Genomic DNA, 20114 nt, shown 5'->3' on the forward strand with positions numbered 1-20114 from the left:
TCATTAAGTGGATCACCACAATTGCCACACCCATATGTATGACTTTTTGCAGCAGTCATTAAATGACTACCACAGTCCTTGAATGAACACTGCAGTTGTTAAAAAGGGCCCAATGGGCAATTCTTGTTGGAAACTATCTGGCAAGAAATTGTTGTAAATCATGATTACATGGACACAGGATGCAGAAAATAGCTGGAAATTCCCGCCTAAAATGTGATAATGTGACTGCAGGGGGACAGCTGTAAGAACTTCAAAACTAGATTTTAAGTAGCTCTGGGGATATCCATTATAACTTCAAACCCTCCTTAAATTCTGCTTATCTTCAAAGATTTTAATCTCGATTTAGTTCTCACTTGCAAAAGAAAACTTAGTAATGTGCTTCTTCTTCTAAGAAAGTGTCTTTAGCATTCAATTTTTATGTAGTGTGTAGTTTCTTGTTTTATAACGTAATTTGAATACCTTGACATGTGAACCAACTTGGAAATTTATCTGTGTAAACCCTTGTTAATTATTTTTTTATACCAATAGAAATTCTCATTCTGTTATCATGGCCACTAGTAATCTTTCTGCATTTTGGCACCCAAAAATATAGTGCTAAAGTAACTAACCAAAATGAATTATTTTCTTATTCTTTTATTCTTTGTTAGCATCAACAATGGAAATATTTATCTGTTTGCTAGGTTTTCAGTAATCAACAAAGATAAACTTGCAACAAGTAACATTCATTTGCATGAGATTCTTCTCTGACTGTACAATATACATATGAAATGTATATATATAAATTTATTGGAATTGTTCATACTGCTTAAATCAGACCTAGAATATTTAGAATTCCTAAAATGTTTATGAGGGGAAATAAAGTTTTTAAAAATCCATAAAGTTTAAATAAAGTTTGTCACTTGAAAAAAGGTGCTTGAAACCCATATACAAAGCACTTTTGAATATGAAACTGGTAACTTATAGTGAAATTGTGCACCTACTTTTAGGATTAAACCGAGAAAAACTCTCACTCTCTTTTATATACGATCAGGGAAGAGATGTAGAATAAGTTGGAAGATGTGTAAGAAAAAAGGAGAGTAGGATAGCAGGCCAGTGTTATATAGCCACTTCTTGAATTACCTTGGCTAGTAACCATTTGTAAATATAGCAGTAATATAAAATTCCTGCATTTAGATCAACCTTCATACACCTTATAACAAAAGCCTTCATTGTGAAACTGATTAATGTCTGGTCGGTTTCAGGCAGGGGGTAATCTGGTCTGAGGTTTATAATCAACTAATTAAAGTAATAATACTGAACTTCTTAACTTATATTAGCGCTTTTCAGGGAAGTGCTGCATTGAGGAGAAAAGCAACTCAGAAAGAGATAAGTAATCTTTCCACTTTCTGGTGGGGAGGATGTTGTAGGAAAAAAATGAGTCAAGCACAGGGCACTGTATGAGAACTTGTTGTTTGTTGTTGTTTATTGGATTTATATGCCGCCCTTCTCCCAAGGACTCAGGGTAGCGTACAACATTAAAAAAATCACATATTACAAAAGTTAAAAAAAAAATAGAGTATCCCCCCCAAAAAAAACCCAATTAAGATTAAAAATAACATTTAAAATTTGATAAAAATTAACAATAATCAATCATTTATTTTATTCTGTTCAGGTCAGGCCGGCTTGCTGGAAAAGCCAACTTTTTAGGGCATGTCAGAAGGACCGAAGTTCAGGGATTATACGAAGCTCCAGGGGCAGCTCATTTCAGAGGGAAGGCGCTCCCACAGAGAAGGCTCTCCCCCTGGCGGTCACTAGCCGACACTGTCTGGCTGACGGCACCTGGCCAACTCTTTGGGATCACATTGAACGGTGGGAGGCTACCGGTGGCAATAGGTGGTCTCGCAGGTATCCTGGGCCTAAGCCATGGAGCACTTTAAAGATCATAATTAGTACCTTGAATCTCACCCGGAAGACAACCGGCAACCAGTGCAGGCCGCCTAAAAGGGGCGCAACATGGGAGTAGCTAGGTACCCCCATGATAACCCGCGCAGCCGCATTCTGGATCAGTTGAAGCCTCCGGGTGCTCTTCAAGGGCAGCCCCATGTAGAGAGTGTTACAGTAATCCAGACGAGAAAGGACGAGGGCATGAGTGACTGTGCACAGAGCATCCCGATCCAGGAAGGGGCGTAACTGACGTACCAGGCGAACCTGGTAAAATGCCCCCCTGGTCATGGCCATCAGGTGTTCTTCTAAACTAAGCCGCGTATCCAGGAGGACTCCCTGATTGCGGGCCCTCTCTGAGGGGGCTAAAATTTCTCCCCCTATCATCAAAGATGGAACAAGATGCACAAATCGGGATGATGGAAACCACAGCCACTCAGTCTTGGAGGAATTGAGCTTGAGCTTGTTCCTCCCCATCCAGATACGCACAGCCTCCAGGCATCGGGACATCACGTCGAGGGCATCGTTTTGGTGGTTTGGGGTAGAGATGAAAAGTTGGGTATCATCAGCATATCCCAAAATCACGGATGATCTCACCCAGTGGTTTCATAGATATGTTGAACAGGAGGGGTGAGAGAACCGACCCCTGGGGCACCCCACAAGTGACGCGCCTTGGGGTTGATCCCTGCCCTCCAGTCAACACAAACTGCGACCGATCCGACAGGTAGGAGGAGAACCACCATAAAATGGTTCCCCCCCACTCCCAACCCCCCCGAGTCATCGCAGTAGAATACCATGGTCGATGGTATCGAAAGCCGCCGAGAGGTCTAATAGGACCAGGACAGAGGAGCAGCCCCTGTCCCGGGCCCGCCAGAGATCATCGACCAACGTGACCAATGCCATCTCCGTGCTGTATCCGGGCCTGAAACCAACTGAAACGGATCCAGGTACACAGCTTCATCCAGGTACTGGGGAAGCTGACGTGCTACCGCACTCTCAACAACCTTTGCTACAAAGTGAAGGTTGGAGACCGGACGATAGTTGGCTAAAGAAGCTGGGTCCAGGGAAGGCTTCTTAAGGAGGGGCCTCACCACTGCCTCCTTCAAGGCGGTGGGAAAGAACCCCTCTCTCAATGAAGCGTTGGTAATCGCCTGGAGCCAGCCTCGTGTCACCTCCCGGGAAGCCGAGACTCACCAAGAGGGACACGAGTCCAGCACACAAGTGGCAGCACTGTGTCTCCCCATAATCCTGTCCCTTCCCTTGCAGGTCACAGGGTAAAAACTCATCCCAGATGGTCTCCACAAGATTCATCCCCGTCGACTCGCCCGAATCTACCCAGTTAGAGTCCAAGCCTGTCCGGATCTGAGCAATTTTATCCTGCAGATACTGAACAAATTCTTCAGCCCTATCCTGCAAGGGGTCTTTCCCAGTTCCTTGGTTGAGTAAGGAGTGGGTCACCCTAAACAGTTATCTGCGGGTGCGATAAGAGTGGAAAAATGTTGCTGTTTCGCCGCTTTTATCGCCACTAAATAGGATTTAATATGAACTCTTATTAGTGTTCGATCAGATTCGGACCGGCTGGCCCTCCAACCACTCTCTGGGCATCTTTTCCGGTGTTTCATCTCCCGGAGCTCCTCGGTAAATCAGGGAATACCCGGGATTGACAATGGGTCAGAGGCCGCAAAGGCACAACGCAATCCAAGGCTCCCATGGCCACCCTATCCCAGGCTTCCACTCGGGCTTCGGTCCAGTTGTGAGCAAGGGATTCAGGAAAAGTCCCAAACTCCATCAGGAACCTTTCAGGGTCCATCTAGTCGGTTCTGCCTCCCTGTGGTGAGTGGTAGCAGTATGGAAGTCAAGCCTGATGAGGAAATGATCCGACCAAGACAAGGGTTGGATAGAAATATCCCCTAAATCTAGATCATTCATCCACTGCCCAGAGACAAAAATCAGGTCGAGCGTGTGTCCCCCATTATGGGTGGGGTCTTGAATTAACTGAGTTAGGTCCATAGCCGTCATGGAAGCCATGAACTCCCGAGCTGACTCGGATGTCTCACCAATAGAAGGCAGATTGAAATCCTCCAGGATCATAAGCCTGGGGAAATCAACTGCCAATCCAGCTAACACATGCAGCAGCTCTGGCAGGGCCGATGAAATGTAGCAGGGAGACAGGTATGTAACAAAAAGGCCCACCTGAACTCCAAGGCCCCATTTCACAAAAGGGGACTCACACCCGCCTATCTGAGGCACAGTGACTTATCTGAATGATCTTTGCTACTTTCCACGCATTCACTCACTGTCTATTTCACAGTCATATGTCAGCAACCATTTTGTTTAGTAACCATTTCACTTCTGATTTTAAGGAACAGGATGTGTCTGCTTAGTAACTGTGTCACTACCCTGTTTCCCTGAAAATAAGACCTTCCCAGATAATAAGCCCAATTTGACTTTTGAATGCATGCACTAAAATAAGCCCTCCCCCAAAATAAGCCCTCCCTGAAAATATGTAAACACATCTGCAGCTGGTTCCCAACCATTTCCTTGTGGGGGGAACATGCCCCATGCACCCCACATGTACCTGCCATCCACACGGAATGGCCTCGTGGAAGTCACTACCGCAAACCCTAGCCACCGCCCCCCCTTCTCTTAGTGGCAGCCGCAAAAAGAGCAGCAGGCCCAAAGACGCTAAGGCTGGCAAGGGTGTACCAGAAACAGAGATCAAACTTCTACATTTGTCTTCTTACATATTTTATTTATTTGCATTGTGTTTGTAATGGTTAAGACATTGGATTGAGAGTGGGGATTCTAATCTTGTCTTAAATATGAAATCCAGCAGGATCACTTCAGGCCAATCACCTTCAGCCCTAAACTGAGTAGTTAAAAACATCTTAGAAGAAGATATTGACAGACCACTTAAAACAGTTTTGCCAAGAAAACTAGAGGGACCTATCCATGAGTTTGCCAGAAATTTAGATTGACTTGAAGTCTCTGAGACAAAAAACAACAACCTTACATTAAGGACTTGCAGAGATTTCTTTTTGAAAAAAAAAACCCATTTCTCTATTGTTGTAAGCTAATTACATCAATGGGTGCATAGATTCAATAGGATTTGAATTTGAGTTTATTTTAAGGAAACGTTTACTTTTCTTTCTCATCCAGTATCCAGTATTCTAGATGAGTACTAGAAAAACTCTTCAACTGTATCACAGCTTAGCATCAGAGCCAGTTCAAGCTGAACGATAAAAACTATTGTGGGTTTTTGACCAATGTGTGTGTACATGTGTACACATATATACATAAAATTCTATATACATCATAAAAATGGCAGTTAAAAGATTTAAACATTATGAGAAAAGGAAATGAAGAGGGGAAGATTTTAAAAATATCAAAGGAACATAGTTTTTTAATTGGACACTTCATTGCTTCTTGTAGAAGTAAGGCACAATTTGGCTGTGTTGTTGGAAGTAATAATATTGGTATGATCTGCAGCTAGAAGATAAAGAGGTGTACCAGTAGTCATCTCTCCCTGGGAATTGCTGAATTAATACATTGTAGAGGTTCTAATAGACATTACAGTACAACAGGATATGTGAATATTCTGCATGGTGTGGGAGTCACAGAGGCAAAGTTGTACATAAAAGAGATTTTTTTAAATATTTACCATCAATATCTGCTGAAGGGAGTGTGTTGAATTTATCCAGAGCAAATGTTCTACAATATTGTTTGTTAAGGATTGGTGATAATTGTCTGCCTTGGTGGTAAAAGATGGTCTCCATTGAAATTGAAACCATGTTGCGATCCTGTATCAAGGATCCTTTCCAGTGAACTTTTGTTTGGTCAACGGCAATATCCCATCCTTTGCATTGCCTAATTAGGGCAGCCACAGACTGTCGGTTTTTCTGTAGTGGATATCTTCCAGGTAGTTTGGCTGTTATCCCTGTTAACCAGGAATGTAAGACCTATTGGATTACATAGTAGTTTTAGCCAGAAATTAAAGATACAGTCCAGATCCTGGCTCCTGTCCTTGTAATTCTTAGTTCTAGGTCTTCAAGGCATATTAGATGTATATCTGGGCTCAAATATATATTTTTTCTTCCTAGTATTTTCCTTCAAGTGCAGGGTCCACTTTTTGGGGATCCATTTAAGTGTTGACCTATTAATTGTGACAGGAATTGACTGATCAGTTTGTTGACTGAGCTTGACATCATGGGCAGAGAGAGAATGATTGATCCAAAATCATCCTGCTGGGCCTTCATGCTTAAGGTGGGAGTAGAGATTTGGTCTCTTGATTTCTTGCCTGGTGCCTTAATCACTAGACCAAACTGATTCTATCTTGGTTCTTCCATAATGGATCTCAAAGACCTGGACTCTGCCCTTTGTCGAATGTCCCAGTTGAATCCCCTATAATAATTGTGACATATTATTTTCCTCACATAGTTTTAGGGCAGCCAGAATGTAGACTAATAGGACAATATAGCTGAATCACTCATCTGCCAACCTGTGGTATATGGGCCAAGCCTGTGGTCTCTGCATCCAGAGAAATGAAAGATAATACCTAAAATACCTAAAGCATTTAACTTGCTCAGTATTATTACCATTAACATACCAACTATGAATACTCTTTTGTTAAAAGTTTTGGGGGTTTTGGTTATTTTTCAATTTTTCTTTTCCACAATATTAAACAAAGAATCTAAAGGCCCTTCACATCCCTAACACAGTGACAGAATAACCATGTCAACCACCAATCATTATGTAAAAATTAAAAAAGAAGTGGAGCAGGGATACAACTTTGCTTTACTCTTCATGTTGTTGTAATTGAATTAATTAGTTATTGATATATTGATACATTTTTTAGATTTATAGTTAATTCAGATTTTTAATTATGGCATTCTCAATACGACCATGTAGTCTATCTGCATGGCCCATAATAATAATGATTTCATTTCCCCTATTTTCAACATTGGGAATAAAAGCTTGCTTTCTCATTCTGATCCTTTATGCACAATATACATTCATGTTAAATGAATTTATGATACATTCTAAAGAATTTCAATTCTTTGGAAAAGTATATTTATTCTTAGATTATCAATTCTCCATGGGAGGTGGGAAGAATATCCAGATGTATTTATTAGAAGTTACTATATCTTGTTCCTGTAACATTTCAATAGTTGTGTCATATCCCTGTCGGAGTCTGAATCTGCAGGGAAAGATGAGCTGGAACAAGGCCTCGGAGGAAACTGGGGAAGGGCAGAATCAGTCCAGGCAAGGCTTTTCTGAATTAGTAAGGCCTGCAGACAGGGAGGAGCAGGAGAGACATAACTCAGGAGAAGAGCAAGAACTACCCCCTCCTGATTCTAGAACAAGGAGGGAAGAGAGAAGGTGAAATCAACGCAGATTGAGCTGACTACAAGGGCTCCCTTTCACAAGGCACACCTGAGGACTGAGATGTAAGGAGGTGCTGGTGGGAGGGATATTTATCGGGAACAAGTGTTGAATCTATGGAGCCTCACATGCCAACACCTGGTGATTGCTGTATTCTGTCTTGTGGGGCTTGCCCAGTTTGCTTGCTTCACTGAACTTCTTGCTTTGGTTACTGTTTGGGCTAACTTGGCTTATGAAGATGTGTGGGAGAGCTTTGCTCCAGGACTTGTAGTGAATGTGGGAATGTTTGGGGGCACAGTTGGAGCAATAAAGGGGAGTTAGACCTGTCTCTGGTTGTGTTGCTTTCGTGCCACGCCCTGGGTCATCACAAATTGCCTATTTTCAAAACAGAACAAAAAGATAAGAACATCTTGTTTAGTTTGTAATATGATGTAAGAATTTCAGTATCCAAGATAAGCTCTTTTTCGTATGGCAGATTTTGAATGGCACCATATCCCAGTATTGTAAGTCTTCAGTTAAGTATGGCATTCTCTGCCAGAAAGAATGTAATATTTTTTTCAAAAGGATTTTGGATTTGCATAGGAGGTTCCAGAAAGTTTGTATTGATGAACTATAAGCAATAAAGAGTGACGCAAATTCAGACTAGTGTATTGCTGGAATTTGCATTTAGAGTTATTAATTACGTCTTAATGGATAGCTTGTATTCTCTTTTATAGTAGGCTCTAAAGAGGTTCAATCAAACAATCTGCTGAGCTCTTGGGCAGAATGACCAATAGGTCACTAGACTCATTGACCCTGTCACTATATAACAAACATAACAAACAAGTTTTCTCTGCCAACAAAATTACAAGTTAAAAAGTTCCATAAGAAACTGGAACATCCTCTTAAGAATGTGGAATGTATGAGTCAGTCACATAGAGGTTAGGAGATCATGTACCAAATGTGCACATACTAAATGTTTGAATGAGCTTTTGCTCTTTTCATAAACATGAATGCTTTAGTAAAACATTTAGTGAAAATATTTATTGAGAAGTTTTCTTTCGTCTTGGAACATATTTTTAAGAATTTGACGAATATACTCCAATTTCAGTTTGCCTTCCTCCCCCCCCCCTTAACTTTTGTACTTTATGAAATCACAGAGTTTGGCTGGTGATTGCACTCTGTTGTAATGAGGGTTTGGCTGGTGATTGCACTCTGTTGTAATGAGGGTGGAGTATGTTTGTCACTCTGTAACCATGCCTGATTTTTGCGTTAACAAGCCAACATGTAGAGCAGTACATCTGCGTATCCTAAAATTTGTTTTTGTGAAGTGGAAGAAAGCATCCTACTGTGTAAAAATTCAGCTTTTCTATATAATATTATAAAACTATTGGCATATCATTATGATTTACCTTTAAAAAATTCTTATAGTGACAGTGACGTATCCTTCACAGCTGTGAAAAAAATTAGCATAACACCTTTTTCCAACAAAGCAGAATTAAATAAAGTTGCTCCAATTCATGGTCTATTTAAATCTCAAGAAATATCAAACAGAAAGAGACTGGGTTTGGTTGGAAAAGAATTAGGGAGAGGCATCTATTTTTAAAATAAATTAAAAATAAATTCTGAGAACCCCAAATATAACATGCTTAGATTCATTATAAGCCAGAGAAAGATGATTGATTGTTTTTGTCTTTTGAAAAGCAATGATTTGCATTGCACCTGATATTTAAAACAATTATTTAGTTGATTGGAAAGCTAGCAGGAAAAAAAAAAAGTTAAGTCCATTAGATTTGTAATGAGGGGGAAATGATGGTCTGTTTCACCTAAAATAAGAGAGACAATATGTAATAAGGGATTTTGTGGTTTTACAGCTCAGTGCATGTGTTTGAAAGCTGTGCTCTCAGCTTCGTGGGTGGCAGGTTATGCTACCATATAATGTATTGTAGTTGGCTCTCCACACTTGTCAGGGTTAGCATTCAACCATTCGGAAAAATTTCCCATTGTTCTAGCATGTGAACCAAGACTAGTGTTGAATTCCCAATAACTTGAAAGATGGGGGAGAGGAAATAGCTTAATCATGTTCAAACTTTCTAATTACTTTTCTTATTAACATAATGTATTTTGCATAACTCAGACCATTGATGTGTGAGCACAACTTATTTATAGTTATTTAAGAGCAACCTTTTCTGCAGAGTTAAGATAAGTTTTATTATACTATCCACTGGCTTCCTTCAGCACTGGCTCTCCGTTTCCATCTTAAACATGTTTGCTTTAGATGGGCCATAGCTTTTGGCAGCTTTTGCATTTTTAGCAAATAATGCTGTTTCTAGCAGACTAGCGAGCAAAAAAAAAACTTTGTGTGAGGTCCTTGTAAACTGAACCTCAGGAACGTTATGTTTCTGTATTTTCTGCTTTGTGCGTCTTCCTTATTCGTGTCATGGTTATAAATTATATAGTTTGAAATAAAGAATTAAGAACATTCTAGCTTGTGACTCTCTGAAAATAGGTAGGGTGCAGCTTTCTCTTTTTATGTGCTTGGCTTTATTTTCTTTTTACCTGTTGTTTTCAAGGCTGGCATGCAATGAAATAAGCAGTTATGACATTGAAGCTCCATTGTGCCAGGGCTTAATCCAATAAAAACAGAAATACTGCCTGCTGAGCTGCACGCAGCATGCTTGTGTGAACATCAGTGTCTGCTGTTCACACACCATTTTTTTCCCTTAAAAATTCTCTTTGGAATATTGGGAAAAAAACTTGAGTCTCTTTGGCTTTTACATTTTAAAATTTGTAGTGAATATTATTAAATTTGGTGGTCATTATTACATTAAAAAAGGTCTTAAAAAAACAGTGGAGAAACAATTTCCAGAGAATTGGATAAATATATATATATTTGCTCTGTTTTATACTTTTTGTCTTGAAAGGTGGGGGAATCAAGAAATGTTTGTTTATACGTGTGTGGTAGTTGAGGAAAAGATAATTTAATACTGGCATATAACTATTGAAAATATTAAGCTTGATTTTCATTTTAAATGAACTATCCCTTAGCTTCTATTTTTTTAAAAAAAAATTAAACCAAGCATTTTTGACATTAACCTTAAAAAGAGCTGTCTGACAATATGATCTAAATATAGTAATTGGCTAGATCAGTTACATTTGTATTTAGTTAAAAGTGTTCTTCAATTTCCATACAAGATGTAGGAAAAGGTAATTTTAAAAAGCTACTGTTGGTGCCTTTTTTATTTACAAAATCTGTCATTTCCGTTAGCTTTCATTTAATTAAACTGTGTTTTCCAATCTTCGGCATCTCCTTATTGTTAGGTGACCTGCCTAAAGCAAAAATATGTTGCTGGTTATAATTTTCAGGTTAGTGTAATCATAATGGAATAACTTGTAGGTGGTCAAAAATAGAAAACATGCAAGCAATTACAATTTATTGTTATGCTTGGAATGTAGGATATCCTCTTCAGTTTTTAAAAACATGGTTTTCTCTGATACGGTTGCTGTATTTATTGCTGAGATAATGATCTGGCATTGAAATAACACTACTACTTTAGATCGCTCAAAATCCTGGTTCTAAAACAAAACCAAAATGGAATTGCTAAAGATAATCTATTCATGGGAATCCATAGTGTTCTTTATAAAATGCTTGTTTTACTCTACCATGTCTAAAGTTTAGCAGATAAAAAGGTGAGAGGTAATTTCCTTTTGACGTTTATGAAATAGGAATTTCAAGCTAATTTGGAATGGAATGGAATGTTCTTTATTGGCCAAATGTGATTGGACATACAAGGAATTTGTCTCTGGTGCCTAAGCTCATAGTGTACATACAGCAAGTAATAATCATAGATAAATTATAGTTACAATCATTAATTATAAGTTCCAAACAACAATTGATCAATCAGCTAGAGAACATTTCACTGAGCATTTCATCAGCCGCACCATCTTTAATAGAACCTTTAAAATGTATAACCTTTTTTCTTTTTCTTAAAACAAGACAGATGGTGTAAACGTGAAATGCAATTGGAAAAACAGTCTCTAAACAGAAAAAAAACTGACTTTCCTAGCCCCCTCCTCAATTTAAAGTACCAGCTTTGCCACACAAAAACTCTGTTACTATTTTGTAGATCATCAATGATTCTTCACCTGAGGTATTTATATCATTGCATATTGCTGTAAAACCCTTACAGCTGTTTTTTTACGCGCTGAAAGATGAAATATTCATTTAACTTAATATTTGCATATGGTTTTTCTGGTTAGAGCTCTCCTCATCTATACAATTAATATGCTTAGTCTTTAGAAACAGACATTTTAAAATGTGTATTCATTTATACAGAAAATGGCAAAGTACGATGGGATAAGATAGAAGAAGAATATGTAGTGGATAGAACAACCCTTTCTGATTTTCCACCAATCCACCATTTAGACTAATGAAAATAACATGCTATCTCCGAAGATTTATTTGATGATAGCATTTCAGCTTTTACTTCAGGGTCATTTTTTTGCTTATATTTTTTTTAATGTATATGTAATTGGAAACTTGTATTTTACAAAAGCTATAAATGAAATAGGATGCTGTTATATTAGTACAAGTAATCCTCAACTTATAATCATAATTGAGCTCAAAATTTATGTTGCTAAGTGAGACATTTGTTAAATGAGTTTTGCCCCATTTTATGACTTTTCTTGTCAAAATTGTTAAGTGAATAATTGCAGCTGTTAAGGTTATAACCTGGTTGTTAAATGAATCTGGCTTTCCCATTGACAGAAGGTCACGAAAGGGATTCACATGATCTAAGGACACTGCAACCATCATAAATATGAACCAGTTTCCCAGCATCCAAATCTTGGTTACACATTCATGAGGATGGTGCAATGGTCACAAGTGTGGAAAATGGTCTTTTTTCAGTGATGTTGTAACTTTGAAGGGTCCCTAAATGAACTGTTGTAATTTGAGGACTACCTGCATAAGGAAGTGAAATGTTCTTCTCACCTGCTGAAATTTGAACATACTTCTGTTCATTTGTACAGATGCAAAAATACTTTAATACCATTGCTTAGCTTATTATAATGTTTTATTTGTTCCTTTATTCATATTCAGGAGATCTCTCTAGACATAACAAACAATTCTGGAAATAAATTATGAACTTTCATTTACACATTCATAGTATTTTTCTATTATGAATGATAAAAAACAGGACAAACTGAATATGCAAAGACTGGAGAAGAACAAAAGTATTTTCCATGAGTCTTTTCAAGCCACAATACTAAAAAATAGCGTGCAGTATAATAGTAGAAATAACTAATTAATTATTCTTTGAAGTTTAGAATAATTTAACTCTAATAGATTGTCTGTGCCAGAATCTCATGCAGGGGAAGCCTCCTGGTCTCAACTGCAATCTGCTGCATACCTAAAAAAAAAACAACGAGAAATGGGGGTTGAAGCCTCACTGAAGAATTGAGGGAAATGGATTCCTGTGAAATACATTATTTCAAAAGGCATTGCAGTTTTATGCCAAGTTCTTATACTAATATAATCCCAGGGGACAAATGGACACATTTTATGTTAATAGGTGATCTTTGAAAACAAATAACACACACCTAGTGCAGAGTAGGACTGTCAGTTAACCAAATACAAGAGAGGGGGAAGGGAGAAAAATAAAACAGCCAGTGTTGGAATGTTTTCTGATGCTAGTAGGAAACATTAAAATTAAAAAATTAAAATTATTTTTTGTGCTAAAGACAACGTTTGTAGATTTATATTTTGTTATTCTAGAAAAGGGGTGTCAAACTGGAGGCCCGCACTCTGGAAGAGTCATGTGCAGGCCATGCCTACCCCAACTTCGTGAAGGTAAAAAACATCATGAAATGTCACGTGACAGCAACGTGACACTCCGAGTTTGACATCCATGCTCTGGGACAGTGTTGGTGGAGAATTCTGGGAGCTGAAGTCCACTTTCTTTAAAGTTGACAGGGTTGAGAAAATCTGTTCCAGACTAATCCATATCTATCAAGCTCTTTTTCATGTTTATTAGTTTATTGAAATATAAAATACAAAGAAAAATAAAAATGATGGGAAAGTAGGAGAGGATAAAGTATAGGGTAAAAAGGGAATTTTTTTAAAAAAGCATTGACTTCCAACTCTTTTTAATACTAGAATAAGGTAATAACATACAACTTCAACTTTTTTACTTTTACATAATAATATTAATCAGCAAATCCCAAAATCAAAGTTTTATTTCTTCTACCTCAAGCCCAAAGTCCACAAGTGGTTTCCAAGTAGATACAAAATTAGTTGCATTCTTTAATTAAAGCAGTCAATTTGGTCATCTCTGCTAACTTCATCTGCTTTTGCAGCCAGTCATTCATTGTGGGAATTAAAATATCTTTCCATTTTTGTGCATAGAGCATTCTTGTGGCTAAAATCAACGTTCCAATTTTTTTCAAGGTCTTTGTCCATTTGGCCTTAAAAATAAATCTCTGGTTTTACCTTTATGTACATTTTAAGAATCTTCTGTATGAAGACATGAATCCTGCTCCAGTATTTCTTTGCTTTGTTTATCAAGCTCTTTTGCATATTCAAATAAGCCACAGGTGATGACATATTTTAATCTGGCATCTCTCTTTAATGTAGGAGTGGGGGAGGAATTGTATGAAAAAATTATCTCTAAGCTCAAATTATAGTGACCCCATCTTGTCTTCCACTTTAGATCAGAGTGCAGTCCATTGGTTTCATTCCAATAATTAAAGACTAATGTTCTAGAAAAGCTGCAAGTTATCAAATATGATTGTTTAGAAAATTCTTTTGTTTGTATAGAACACTTTGTCTGCAAAACTTGGCTGAAAGAGCATAAAACCAATAGACCGAAAATGTTGTCATTCTTAAAACAATCCAATATGACAATCATTTAGAGGGATGTATCATCTGCAAAATAAATATATTAAATCATTCTATGAGGTATTGTTTAAAATTTAGCCAATCATTATTTTTGTATATTTCCACTTTTTGCGTGAATGTAAATCTTGTTCTAAATTTTTGTGTTCAGTAATACTTGGTTATATTTTACTTTCCCAAATCCATCTAATATCAATAATAATAATCTAGTATACTTAAGAATATACTACCATCAGAGAAAAGACTAGTAATAACTGTGAAACCCCCACATATACCTTGATAAGGCATAAGGTATGTGCTTATTTTATGTATCATATATCTGAATTACAGGACAGAGGCAGTCCCAGGTTAAATTGGCTTATATTGGTACATGTATCTAATTATTTCCATGTATATTTGAACAAAAATGTGATTTTAAAACATATATTTTATGAATTTCTAACTTTATTAAATTTACTATTTATTATGATTAATTAATTAACTATTGATTTGTTATCATATAAAGTCTATTAGTGATATCCGATATGGAAGATAGACCAAAAGAATTGTATGTATCTCTCAATATTGTTATCAATAAAATATAATGGCTAAAATCTAAAATAGCACTACTACATATAAAGTCTCTCAACTGTCCAACTAGTGGACCCAAAAGAAATGAATACACTTAGGAGCTTTCAGTTCCCAAAAGTAAGACTTCATTGGATACACCATTTTGGCACTGAAGAATCAAAACCAGTTCTGGTTTCCCCCAAAAAAGTCTTGGTTAAACAATAGCTTCCCTTTCTACCAACCCCTGGGTATTCACATTGTCCAATTATGAAATGCCCTTTTGTTATGAGAACAATCCACCTCCTTCTCAAGTACCTGCAGTGGTGGCCTTGATGGTTTCCAGGCTCTCATGCTCTGTGCACAACATCTCAACATTCCATTCCACACACACACACACGGTTAATTGGCAAGTTGCATAGCAATAAAGTTTGAAAGAAGCAAAGGAGTTCAATCTTGACACAGTCTCTCTGATATCAAGTTCTCAAGAGCTTAGCTGATAGTCAATTGATTTAACTCCTTTTTGATTCAATTAACAGTGCTAGAATTTGTTATTGTATCTGTATATATTAGTTAGCACTTTGCGGGGAATGTGGTTTTCTTATGTTTAGAAATTATTCTATGGAAATTGGATTTTTAATGCCCTTAATACTTTTCACATTTTAATTTATATCACTGAATGATACATGGCATTCTTTTCCTACAGGGGAAAAGTATTATGCAACCATTGTCCGCTATGTCTGTACACAGCAAAATATATAATCATAGGTGTCTATACTCGATTCCATTTATTTATTAAAAAATATATTCAGCTGCCTAACTTGTAAAACATAACTCTAGCCAACTCACAACATTTTATCCTACTTCCATGTCTGAAAGAAGCCCTACATAAAGCAGAATTTCCATTTTCTAAAGCAGTTATTAAGCTGCCATCCTATCATGCTGGGGAGTGGTAGAAGTTATAGTTTACCAGTTTATGGGGAACGACAGGTTCCCCCATCTCCTTTAAAACTTTATTAGAATGTGTTGATCAATGTCTTTCCATAACACTGTAAATTTTAATGTTCTTTCTTGTATTAAATGCTTTCTTTTAAATTGTTGTTAAAGTTATAGTCACATTAAGCATTTATTTGCGCTGGGTTTATTTTGTGGGCTATTCAGGAATGTCTGTTTTAGCTTCTTAAGCAAGTAGAAAGCTTTTCTGATCTAATGTTCTGAACTATCCATATCTGGACCATTTACAGGAGGTGACTGAGGGCCACACAGTCACCTACTTAGGTGGTCGTTATATGTCTAGGCCCATGAGCTTGTCTCTGTACAGGGAGTCCTTTGACTGAGCTAACTTCTGTGCTTCTCATAAAGCTTTTCCTGTGGTGTTCTTCCTTTTGACTCATTTGGAATTTCTGAAGTTTCTCTTGGATATGCTTCACTTTCTTGCTGGAATTGGTACATCATTTGCTATTAACTTGTTCTCTTCCTTCCTAAGCAAAGAAATGGCAGGCACTCAAAATTTGCATCTTTCTGTGTTGGCAGTTCTAGTTTTGAAATTATGCAGCAGTATGTTTAAACTGGGTTTTTGTAGTTAATATTATAATATGTGAGAGACCTTGATCAGAAGTTGCAGAATTCAGGATAAGAATTCATTTCCCACAAACTATGCATATCTCCCAATGAGGATACAGCCAATACAGGAGAAAAAGTTTGATTTTTGTCATTATAGGTGATATCAGTGAGTCAGTGATAATATTACTATTAGAAAAGTCTCTTCACTGTACTGTAGAGTAACATACCCATTAAAGTCATAATTTTAAGAAATCTGGTAAGAGTCTGAATAGCATTCTCCACCATAAATTCTGCTCTAAAGAGCAGTGTTGCAAAGAAGAGGTAAAAGAGGAGTTGTTTATTTAACAGCACAACATAACAACACAACACAACATAACAAAGCATAACATTTTAATAGCCAGTCATCTTTCAGCTAACTGGATGCTTCCAATCCAAAACTAGATTGAAGAGGATGTGGCAACAGCTAAGAAAAGGAGACTCGGAAGCAGGGAGTACAAAGATTTGAATGTTTGATGAATTAAATACAAAATGTGATTTAGAGGCTGAAAAAATACTTTATTTTACTATTCAGAAATTGAATCTGAAATCTGTAATAAATTGCCAGAAATGTTTGAAATAAATGAATTTAAAACATTTTGGAATACAAAATGCTTGAATGTAAAACTTTTGTATTAAGAAACAATTGTTCAAATAAATAGATAGGTGAACAGCATTTTCTGGTTGGGTGTCACTGATTGAATGAGGAATTCCAGTTACATTAACAGTGATTCCAATGATCCATCAAAAATATATCTGGATGGTCAGGGGACTCAGCTGAGGGAGTTATCATAGTACAGGGTGGGGACTGCTGGATGAGAAGTTGCTCATTCAAAATTGGCTGGACTTCTATCCAATCAATTACACTAAAAATCCATCCATTAACCAATTACAGATATCATTCAAGATATATAGGTAGCTGTGGAGATTGCGAGGCAAACTTACCTTCCATTCATTTAATTATAAATTTAAACAAGAGACATGCAATTTTGTGACCATCTATTGATTTCAATAAAGTATCATCATGGTATGATATCAAATCTTTAAAAGTTGACTTAAATTAAAAAGAGTGCTTCATATATTCTGTATCCAGCTTTTAGATACACATTGTAATGAATTACATGACACCTCCTTTTAAGTAAATGTGAATGTAATTATCTTTAATATTATGTTTTTTTAAAGCAATCTTTTTATTATTCATTTTAATTAATATTTTTACATTCAAAAATTCACTTTTCTGTCTTTAGCTAACATCTGAGTTTTAACACTTTGCTAGAGCATGTGGATATGCTATACATTCTGGTTGCTATCTCCTATATGAAGTTTATGAATTTTAATCGCAATAGCAATAGCACTTAGACTTATATACTGCTGCATAGTGCTTTACAGCCCTCTCTAAGTGGTTTACAGAGTCAGCATATTTCTCCCAACAATCTGGGTCCTCATTTTACCGACCTTGGAAGGATGGAAGACTGAGTCAACCTTGAGCCTAGTGAGATTCGATCTGCCAAACAGCCGGCAGCCAGTGATCAGCCGAAGCAGCCTGCAGTACTGCACTCTAACCACTGTGCCACCTCTGTGGCTGCAAGACCACGTGGTTGAAAGACCTTATTTACAATTCAAATATGATTTATGGAACATATTACTGGACACATTTGCATGCAACAATAAGCTACAATTTTCAGTATTTTGGTTAAATTATGAAAAAAACAACATGTTAACATGCACTATTAACAAACCATCATAATGTCTGATTTATTTGTTGCAGTGTGTAGATCAGAAGAAACAAGGCATAATTCTTGATTTCTGATGCATAGAAAAATTAGAGATCCTACATGTAATTCTAAATTATGGATGGAATTATATGGGTTTCTTGCTTCAAACAATGTATAGTTATTATCAAACAAAGCCATCAAACAATGTATAGTCTATTAGGAGTATTTTCATGGGAAGAATTTTGGCTTACCACTATGTGACTGCTTCTAGTGTCACAAAAATAACATGTCATTAAAATGCAACAACTTGAGTTATGCAACATGAAGGATTGAAGAGGTTCACCTTTGTGACTTGTATATTCCTTAGTCATGTAGAGGAGAGCACAGGATTATATATCTATATCTGTCTATCTATCCATCCATCCATCCATCCATCCATCCATCCATCTATCTATCAAGGGAGGTGATTATAGCATACTAAAAAATAACTTACCTATAACTGCCAAATTTCTGAAGAATTAGATAGTAATTTTATTGCTCCTGCTAATAAATAGAATAGAATAGAATAGCATTCTTTATTGGCCAAGTATAATTGAACACACAAGGAATTTGTTTTTGGTGCATAAGTGTACATAAAAAGACAAGATACATTCGTCAAGAATCATAAGGTACAACAATGATAGTCATAAATAAATAATAAATAATTTGAACCTAGTTCTTTCTCCCTCTGTTTCCACTAACATGCCTTTCTTTTCCTTTCTAGCAACTTGAATTAGTGGAGCCAAGTGGTTGGATTCATGTTCCCTTAACTGACACTCATAAGAAACCTATTCGCACATTTATGATTCAGATTGCAGTTTTAGCCAATCATCAGAATGGAAGAGATACACATATGCGACAAATTAAGGTTTATACACCAGTTGAAGAAAGTTCTATTGGTAAATTTCCTAGATGTACAACAATTGATTTCATGATGTATCGCTCAATCAGGTAAAACATATTTTTGTACTGTAATCACCCCAATTTTTAATTTAATTTCAAAATAAAGGTTTAAAATTCAATGTGTTTATAATGTCTTGTTGTGATGTTACAGATTTCTGAGTTTTAGTCCTGCTGTCCAGAGATACTTCCTTATCTAAAAACAGAACAACCATATGTGGGCAAAAAAGCAGTGGGAGAGGAAGCAACTTCTGACTTCCTGCCGGCTTTTCCATTGAGTTTTCTTGTGGGAAGTTGGCAGGAAGCATTGGAAACCTCCCTTCCTCCTTCTCCTGCTCCTCCTCACTTGTTCCCTGCTATCATCCTTTCCAAGATATTTCCTTACTAGTTCCACAATGCCTTCAACAATGGCAGAGCTTCTAAAGGTATAGCGTTCACTGGAAGAGTAGGGATACATTCAGATATGTATCTGCCTTGAAAATAGCCAGTGTTGAAGTATATAGCACATTCAAACATCAGCACAGGTAATATTTTATGATATTTTGTATTATATCATAAACTGCTTTGTGATCCTTTCTATGTCATGTTTTATAAAATTTACCAAACTTCAATTCCATGAGAATCACGGATCCCAGATTTTGGATGCTTTCTATAAGTTAACCCATTGAGTTATCTTGCTTCAAAACATTTTGCCCTATAGTATATTGTTGAAGGTTAAGGGATCAGTTTTAGAGATATATAGGTAGATAAACATGCCTCAAACCAGAAGTAATACAGAAAGTTTCCTGGTGCGAAGTCATTGGAGGGAATTATAAAGATTTTTCTGTAAATCTGCTCGTCCTGTTTGTCATGTCATCATCTAAAGTCTTTGAAACTGGGTAAGTAACTATAGCACAGAATATTTTCAATTGAAGTAACCTAGATGCTTTATAAATATTCATTTGACACAGATATTTATGTCTTTCAGTGTTGAGCTTAAATCATTTTAATAATCTTTGACTTTAGCAAGCAATAACATGGTTTTGTTATTATTGCATTGTTTGCCTGCTTTGCAAGTGTTGGTTCTCCTATATTGATATGTGTATGCTTCTTTGATTTTAATTTATGTATATTTCTGCTTGACTATTATTTTTGGATTG

General features: G+C 36.8%; 1 protein-coding gene across 4 annotated transcripts in view; it reads left to right on the forward strand.

The window, feature by feature from the left end:
* ANAPC10 (anaphase promoting complex subunit 10) overlaps positions 1–19097 on the forward strand; it is a 28636-nt gene extending 9539 nt beyond the window's left edge. For all 4 annotated transcript variants that reach the window (XM_014066019.2, XM_087724342.1, XM_014066018.2 and 1 more), the window contains exon 5: positions 18800–19097. In XM_014066019.2, the coding sequence (XP_013921494.2) occupies positions 18800–19030 (231 nt within the window). In that variant the 3' untranslated portion in view covers positions 19031–19097. The remainder of the gene's footprint in view (positions 1–18799) is intronic.
* The last annotated feature ends 1017 nt before the right edge of the window (positions 19098–20114 follow it).

The sequence above is a fragment of the Thamnophis sirtalis genome, unplaced genomic scaffold (assembly GCF_051295495.1).
Source record: "Thamnophis sirtalis isolate CommonGarterSnake01/CBP01778 unplaced genomic scaffold, rThaSir2_p1.2 scaffold_10, whole genome shotgun sequence".
NCBI classification, from domain to species: domain Eukaryota; kingdom Metazoa; phylum Chordata; class Lepidosauria; order Squamata; family Natricidae; genus Thamnophis; species Thamnophis sirtalis.